Genomic DNA, 7,951 nt, shown 5'->3' with positions numbered 1-7,951 from the left:
GATGTTTTAAGGATGCCAAATATTTTAGTAACCAAAGCATTTGAGGGAAAAGTGGATGGTCACTTTTACCAAGGCTACCACTATAGTTCTTCTCCCAGGCAGACAACCAACATGGTGACAGACTTATACGAGGGCTGCTATTGAAAGAGTAAAGACGTAACATTCATGCCCTCGAACTGTATACACAGTCCTACAGGATATTATCATTATTGGCTTCACTCTATAATGTTTTTACCGTCCTGTCTGTCTGTTCTTATGTGCATATATATGCAATAGATTGTATCTGTTTATGTGGGAGTTACAGTTTACCAGACAGGCACCTTAGTATGTGCGTGGTGTGTATGTGTGTGTGGCTTTCATACCTGATTAGCTAATTAGTCAGACTGCACTAAGTAAACTGACTGAAGTCATTTGAATTAAAAAAAAAAAAACTTCTGTTTTAGTAAATAGAATTTTCACCCTTTAATTAAGAAAATTAAAAATGAAGTGTTCTAGAGACGTCTTACTCACATTGTCATAGTCACAGATATCTTCAAGGATAAAGTGGTGAGTAACAAATAATAAATGCATCGATGGTTCATGTTTCAAAACAGAACAGGAGTTATCAGGATAGAGTCGTGTATGTAATGTTTTTTTAATAAGCAACTATAAGCATAAGCTACTTATGATATACTGTGTGTTTATGCCAAAGCCTTGAAGATTGAAGAAATGACTCTTAATAAGTTGGATTGGTGCAGATGGGATGGCTTTGATTGAATAACTATATGATTGGAAGGGAATGGGGAAGTTGTTTTGTGATAAAAAGCTTACAGGATAGTTTAAGGTCACTCCAATCAAAAATAGACAAATACTGACAGTGTCTCTTTAGAACCATGAAGGACAACATAAAGATTTATTCCTGATAATTATATCGGTGTGAATGAAGCTTTACTTCCAGGTGAGGAGGGATTGCTAATGAAACAGGCAGCTTGTCAGGTAACATGTTGAAGCATAAGAAGTAAACATGTTTCTTTTAAATGTTTAATTAAATTCTGAAATATTTTCTGTTATCCCTTCCCAGGATTTTTGAATGTTTAGGGTTGTTAAGTGATGCTTTAGTTGCACATGCTCAGTGGATTTTGGCTGATTATAGTGTACATACTCCAGTTGGGTGTTCACCTGTTTTATAAATTGATCTATTGATGTCCTTGACTCAAACGAGTAATGACGATGTCTTCCTCCCAGTTCCTGACCAGTATTCATCCTGTAAAAACATGCCTATGCCTTCCTGTTTTACTATATTGCCAGTATTCTTGTCAGCCACACTTTGTGTATATGACCTTTTATTTGAGTCTTAAACTCAAGCTTCCTTTGTGGAAGTGGTGTGTCTGTGATTCTGATAACTGTATTTCTGATGAATCTCAATCAAAACTGTGAGATGTTTAGAAAGTGGATGGGTGTTTTAAGCTTTTATCTAAAGTAAAGTGAATTACTCTAGTAAGTGGACAAGTGAGCTCACCTTAGCCTGAAGAAAAAAAAGTACTGAGATTCCCTTTTTGGGATCACACCAGCTGCAACACCCAGTTAGTCTGTATGGTTAAACAGAACACATGACATGAGAGAAGTGAGTTTAGCGAAACAGGTGAACTGTGCCAGATTTATTCAATATGCCTAACCATCCTTGTATCGTCAACTTATATAGGAACTATTCCCTCATTTGATAAGATTATTGTTGACAATAATTATCTTACTTATCCTTTAGCATCTGTGGCTCAAGATCAAAATGCACAACTAATAAGGCACACTTACAGGTGGTGACATTGAACAGGTGGGCACTGCCCCCGTCCCTCAGGACCAACCGTGACGAAAATCCAGCTTTAAACTGTGTCCAGTTCAGGAAACAGATTACCTGTCTCCATTCACAGGTCAGCAGCTGGCTTTAGGTCAAATGTCTCTGTGTTCAAGTTTGACAGGTGAATGTGCATCAGGGCTGAGAGACGAACATAAGACAGATGAGATCTGTACTTGGCTTTTATTCTGCCGAGATGTAAGAATCCCCTCTCAGACGCTGCACTACTCAAAGGAAGAGCAAGAGACCATTTAACTACTGGGTTGATATTAATTGTAGCCAGTTGTATTTCACTGGCTTATTTGTTTATCCTGACCTGCAGCATCACTGATGCTCCATCACATAGCACTCCTGCAGCATCATCACACAGCACCCACTGTTCCCACAGCAGTTTACTGATATACACCAACTGTTGGCCTATTTTAAACTTACCTTGTGTTTTCAGTCTCCCTTTGCCATCAATCCAAAATCAACTGGAACACAAATGTGCCCTTCACTCACTGTCAAGGCTAAAATTTTATTTTTTCCAGATTTTTGGAAAAAGATTTTGTGCTAGCTTGTGGCACCCTGTGGCAAACATTAAGTTATTTTGAATGTGTATTTCTTTAATTAAAACATTTATACAAATGTCCGTGTCCATTGCCACTCTGCTGCTTAAACGTTACAAAGAAGTGAAAATCAAATTTGTAAAGAAAATGTGTAAACTGTTTTTTTGATATTTATATTAATATTTTTTAAGTATTTTTAAGAATAATAAAGATAAGACTTCATTGATCCCACACTGGGGGAATTCACTTCAAATTCATGAAAAGAGGTAGTGTGTTGAGAATCTGTAGTTTTCCAAACTCCCAATGTTTCCCAGTGTCATCAAAAACAACAACCTCTCTTTACAAGTTATTATTTTCCATGTTTTTAATCTGTTTGAGATCATTGTGGTTAATGTTTGAAGCATTATAATTCCTGCCTGCATTCTGCTAAACTGGGGCCACAATCATGGGATGTTTTGTAAGATTTTACACCAAAAATATCAATTCAGTGTTGTAATATAACCGATAAAGTGTTAATCATGGCTTTACATCATTACTCCCACTTCTGCTGTAATCCTCTGAATTTTGCCGATTGTGCAGTTTCTGTGACAGAAGAAAGAGGAAGATGAGTGACGATGACAACAAAGAGACAAGTAGTCCACAGAAAGGAGAAAGAGAGGACGGAGGAAGGAGAGGCAGGAGGTGACGTGGGGTGAAGAGATCATACAGAGGAGGAGGAGGAGAAGTGAATTCATCATTTTACATGCGTAGTGACAACCATTGCAACAGATAAAACACACACACACACACACACACAGCTGGGGTCAGCACTCCTGAGGGGTGATGTCAGGATTAGTCAGCCAGCCAGTACAGATAAAGTCATGTTGGAAACTCAGATGTGTAGGTGTGTGTCTGTGTTGAAACAAAGCTGTGGAGCTTTTAGCCAGTTGGACTCTTCCTGATGTGCCAGTAACACTGATTCACACACAGACTGTTGTGTTAGGGAAGAAACACAGTCTATGCATGTTTAACGCTCACTGAGTCACACTCACGCACCGCTGACATGATCTGTAGAAAACCACATGCTCACATCAGCATTAGACAGATGTCTGACAGGCAGGACTGCTTGAAATGACATTTAAATGTGTTAAAATGAGACCAGGTTTCTTTGATGATCTCTAAATGTGCTGTATGACAATTTAACTGAACATTTTATTATATAGCAGGAACACATTGGCTCCCTATATCAATCACTGCGGTGATCCCTTTCATACTCTCCAGACTGTAGAGATTCTGCAAATAAATGAATTGTTGCATGAAAAATATCCTTGATTTGTTCATACTGTCTGCAGTATACCACCTGTTTGGCCAAGTGTGAGAGCTCAGGAGTGAGAATGGCGTAGTTGAGGGAAGAAGGTGGAGGATAACACAATCTTTTATACAATCATGTGTTCACAAAGTGGTGAGCCTCGCTCCGTCCTCGCTTGTAAACGACTGAGCCTTTCCAGGATGCTCCTTTCATACCCAATCATGCTACTATCACCTGTTACCAATCAACCTGTTTACCTGTGAAATGATCCAAACAGGTGTTTTTGGAGGATTCAACAACTTTCCCAGTGTTTTGTTGCTCCTGTCTCGACTTGTTTGAAATGTTTTGCTGCATCAAATTCAGAAAAAGTATATATTTACAAGTATCAATGAGGTTGATGAGGTAAAATATTAAATATATTGTCTTTGTCCTGGTTTCAATTGAGTCTGTCAAAATGGATTAGCAAATGATCAGCAAGTTATTACATTCTGTTTTATCTACGTTTTACACAGTGTCCCAGCTTTTTGGGACACAGAAGACAGAGAAAACAAGGAAATATTTACATTTTAGAAGCTGAAAGTGTATTTTTTTAAACTGAATTTATCAGCATAGGCTGCCACCTTGTGGAGGACGTCCAGTGCAGCACCTAGTAAGTTCCAGTTGTTTGTACTGTATGTCCATTTTCTTGTTGAAAATTAAAAGGTGTTTATTTGTTTATTTTGACAATATGAAAACTTATTTAATTATCAACCTGTAGCTTCTTTTACAGACAAAATCATGGCTGAAATAACAAAGCTGGCAAGTGAAGATACTTGACTGGTAAATATCTGCAATGCTAATGAGGCAATTTTACTTAATGAGTAAAATAATTCTGACAGTTCCAAAAGTCACTCTGGGAATAAACACAGCCTCATTATTTTTCAAATCTAAATTCATAACTTGACATCGGGCATGTTCATGTAGCCACAGGCCTTCTGGAGTTGAAGACCTTGATGCCATTTTGCATTGAAGATCGAGCATATTTGGTGAGGAGAGCTCCGGTGGTCTGTTTCTCTCCACACAGGTCCCTGAACGAGGAGAAGAGCAAGGAAGCATTAAGAAATCACTTGTGATTCCTTTCTGCATTAATGCCAACAAGACAAATTCATGTACCTTGAGTTTCCGATAATTATAATAATCTCATAAACGGATGACACCTACTGTATGTAAGGCGTGATGTCATCTTCTGTCCACTTCTCTCTGAGTGTGAACAGGTGGTTGAAGCGCTCCAGCGTGTCCTCTGGGAGATCCTCCACCCGCAGCAGGGAGATGGTCTCTGGACGGGAGGTGCGGTCCACCAGGGCGACGCTCTGAAAGATTTCCAGCACAGCAGCACTGCATTCAGTTTCTCAAGAGAAGTCAGTAGGAACGAGCAGAGAGAAACAGCTGCAGCAAGTGGTGCTTTCATTACAAGAGCATGATTACATGAGGCTGGTTTGAGGCTACAGCTCACAATGACTCAGCTTAGGTCAGAAACAGTGACATGCACACTGGTAGTGGACTCTTGATTAAGAAGGTACAGGCTAACCTTTAGCTGGTCCAGTCTTGTGCTCATGCCCTCTGGGACGCTCTGCTGCCAGACTTCCTGAAACTCCCTCAGGTTGAACTTGACAGCATTCTGCAGCAGCAGTAGCGCCACGCCCCGACACACTTTATCCTCATGTAGTGCATAAAAAACTTCGTCTTTATAGAGGAGGAGGACACAGAGATGCTAGTACCCTGCAGTTTCAGGTTGTGGTGGATTCTACTACCAATGGGGTGTTTTGAGGCTTCAGAGATTGTTTTTCCTTACCGTTTTCAGTATAGCGTTTCCCATAGCAGTTCAAACAGTGCTCGATCATCTCCCTGTGAAGGAGTGAAGATAAGTTAATGGATCCTTGCAGAGCATCTAGCCTTTTGATAGATGCTCAGAGAGTCAGTGTAACCTCATTAATTATGTTATTTGGGGAGATTTCTGTTGCGTAAGCCACCACACCACTAAAAATAAACTCTGGTTTAAAGTGGCAATATTTTGCTTTACTTGTTGCATGCGCATGAGCTTACTTGGGCTCCAGTGGAGCTAACTCTATTAGACTGGTCTGAAGGGGAACCTTGTTGAAGGACCATGACTCAGAGTCCACCAGCTGAGTCACGTGGCCCAGCAGCTTCATCTCGTAGTCAAAGTCCAGCATGCGCCAGTAGCCTGGAAGACAGGAAAAATACTCTGTAAGCATCTGGTGGGTATCTGTTATGCTAAGTATAACTAGGATTAGAGATGTGCAAGTGGCTACAATTCAAATAATGTGACTGCTTACCGTCTATTTGACAGGCATGTATGGTCTTTAAGTGGGTCTTGGTCTCCTCTTCACTGGCCTGGATCCTCTCCAACAGATCCTGCATAGTGTACTGGTAACAGAGGAACACAGCAAATCACTTACTAACAGCTACAATAACATTCAAAAGAGGGGAACACTTAACAGTGAAACATTCAAAATCTAGCAGTCATCTTAGGTAGCTATACTTTAAAAGTCACTTCCAATAAGGAAAGGACAAACCATGTATATACAGTGACATTGTTGAGGAAAGCTGGTGTTTGAGGGAAAACCAGGCATTGAAGCTGCTACTACAGGATGGATGGTAGATAATCACTTTTACCAAGGCTACTGTGGCTGTCTCCCTGGCAGACAGCCTACATGGTGACAGATGAATGCTATTGAAAGAGTAAAGCCCATACATGCCCTATACCTGTGTACACAGTCCTATAGGATATTATGATTAATGACAATTAATTCACTTTTACCCTGTTCTCTGTATTCTCCTCCTGCCCACCTAAAGCGGGTCCTTCATAAGGATTCTCCATTAAAAGCTTCTTCAGTTTCTTCAGTTTAGGACGCTGTCTCCTCAGTTCCCAGTAGCTGTTACAAAATCCCCAGATCTACAACACAAGCAGGATGTAGTTAGTGCATGCATGTCATAAATGCAACATATGTACCCAGCAGGATGTGTCTGTTTGTGTGGATGTAGCTTATAGCAAGCAGGTATCTCTGTGTGTGTGTGTGTGATTTCTATACCTGAGTGTGCACCACATGAGAGCTGTCCTGGCTGTTAGTGAGTTGATCAGATGTTCTGCATCCTGGTGCAAACAGCAGCAGGTTGGACGTGTCGGCTATTTTTAGATCATACGTCTTGTCACCGCTGCAGAGAACTGCCCGCTCATCCTTATCCCCTCGAATCACTAGACTGGAAAAAGAGAAGAAAATCATTTGTACTGATGTGCGTTCATCCGGATCATGCATCCAGTTCCACTACACTGCAGATCAGCTTTAACGATCATTAAAACGAAGAAAGGAAAGACAGTGGTTTAGATGATGAGCTTGCTTATTAATTGATTCATCAAACTACACAAAATAAACAATTTTGAAAGTTTATTCATTTGAGTTAATTAAATACAAACGATTCACTGGTTCCATCCTCTCAAATGAAAATAATTGTTTTTCCTTGTTTTACATCACTGTTAACAAAATAACCTTTGATGTGACTGACATTTTTCATTATTTTTGACATTTAACGAGATTAAACCTTTAATCTATAAACTAGTGATAACTGATTTTATGACAGAACAGAATAACGCAGAACACAAACACACCAAGCAATGATGTCACCTTATTGTAGGTGTTTCACCACATACGCAGCCTCCGTAGACACATTCATTCACATAATCAATACCTTTGCCCAGCTTCTATGTGTTTGCAGAGTGTGTCGTCCAGCTCCATCAGGCAGTAGTCCGAAGATGAAACGTTTTCTCCGAAAGACAGACAGTGGATTGTTTTCTGTAGATCTTCCTCTTTCAGCTTGGCAATCTGCAGAGTGGCCTGAACCTCTTCTAAAGTTCTCATTTTGGGTCAGACGGCAGGTTTGGTCGATAATGCTTCGATGAATAAGCCCTTGTTGACTGGCGAAACAAACTGTCAAACACTACTCTTCTTCTAACGGGTAAAAAAAGTCCAAACTAATGTTTCTTTATAGCAACAGTCGGTGACTGTCAAATTTCCCCGCTCTCTTTCTGCCGAGGGAAGGAAGTGTGGTAACGACGTTGATGTGCAACGTCAAAATATGACCGTGTAGAAAAAAATACTCGACGGATAACTTGCTAAAATAATTATCCTCGATTTTTATCAAGGCTGTCATTGAGATGTGCTTATAAGTAACGTGGGCACAGTCATAAAATAACGGTATATTTTGCTACATCACCTAAATATAGACAAACTT

General features: G+C 40.0%; 1 protein-coding gene across 1 annotated transcript; it reads right to left on the bottom strand.

Moving 5' to 3' along the window:
- Positions 1 to 4,286: 4,286 nt before the first annotated feature.
- On the bottom strand, positions 4,287 to 7,738 carry dscc1 (DNA replication and sister chromatid cohesion 1). The gene is made up of 9 exons (XM_041943180.1): positions 7,409 to 7,738; positions 6,754 to 6,922; positions 6,483 to 6,617; positions 5,998 to 6,088; positions 5,747 to 5,885; positions 5,496 to 5,548; positions 5,232 to 5,386; positions 4,865 to 5,013; positions 4,287 to 4,731 (listed from the first exon to the last, which is right to left on the bottom strand). The coding sequence occupies exons 1-9, from the start codon at positions 7,576 to 7,578 to the stop codon at positions 4,620 to 4,622; spliced, it is 1,173 nt and encodes a 390-aa protein (XP_041799114.1). The 5' UTR covers positions 7,579 to 7,738; the 3' UTR covers positions 4,287 to 4,619.
- Between the last annotated feature and the right edge of the window lie 213 nt (positions 7,739 to 7,951).

The sequence above is a fragment of the Chelmon rostratus genome, chromosome 8 (genome assembly GCF_017976325.1).
Source record: "Chelmon rostratus isolate fCheRos1 chromosome 8, fCheRos1.pri, whole genome shotgun sequence".
Classification (NCBI taxonomy): Eukaryota; Metazoa; Chordata; class Actinopteri; order Chaetodontiformes; family Chaetodontidae; genus Chelmon; species Chelmon rostratus.
The sequence above is the reverse complement of the archived record's forward strand: the minus strand, read 5'-3'. Positions and strand labels throughout refer to the sequence as shown.

Coding starts and splice junctions, on each gene's coding strand:
- dscc1 (XM_041943180.1), bottom strand. CDS start 7,578: ATGAGAACTTTAGAAGAGGTTCAGGCCACTCTGCAGATTGCCAAGCTG. Junction 5,886..5,997: donor ACATGCCTGTCAAATAGACG/GTAAGCAGTCAC, acceptor CCTGTCTTCCAG/GCTACTGGCGCATGCTGGAC. Junction 5,387..5,495: donor GAAACGCTATACTGAAAACG/GTAAGGAAAAAC, acceptor TCCTCTATAAAG/ACGAAGTTTTTTATGCACTA.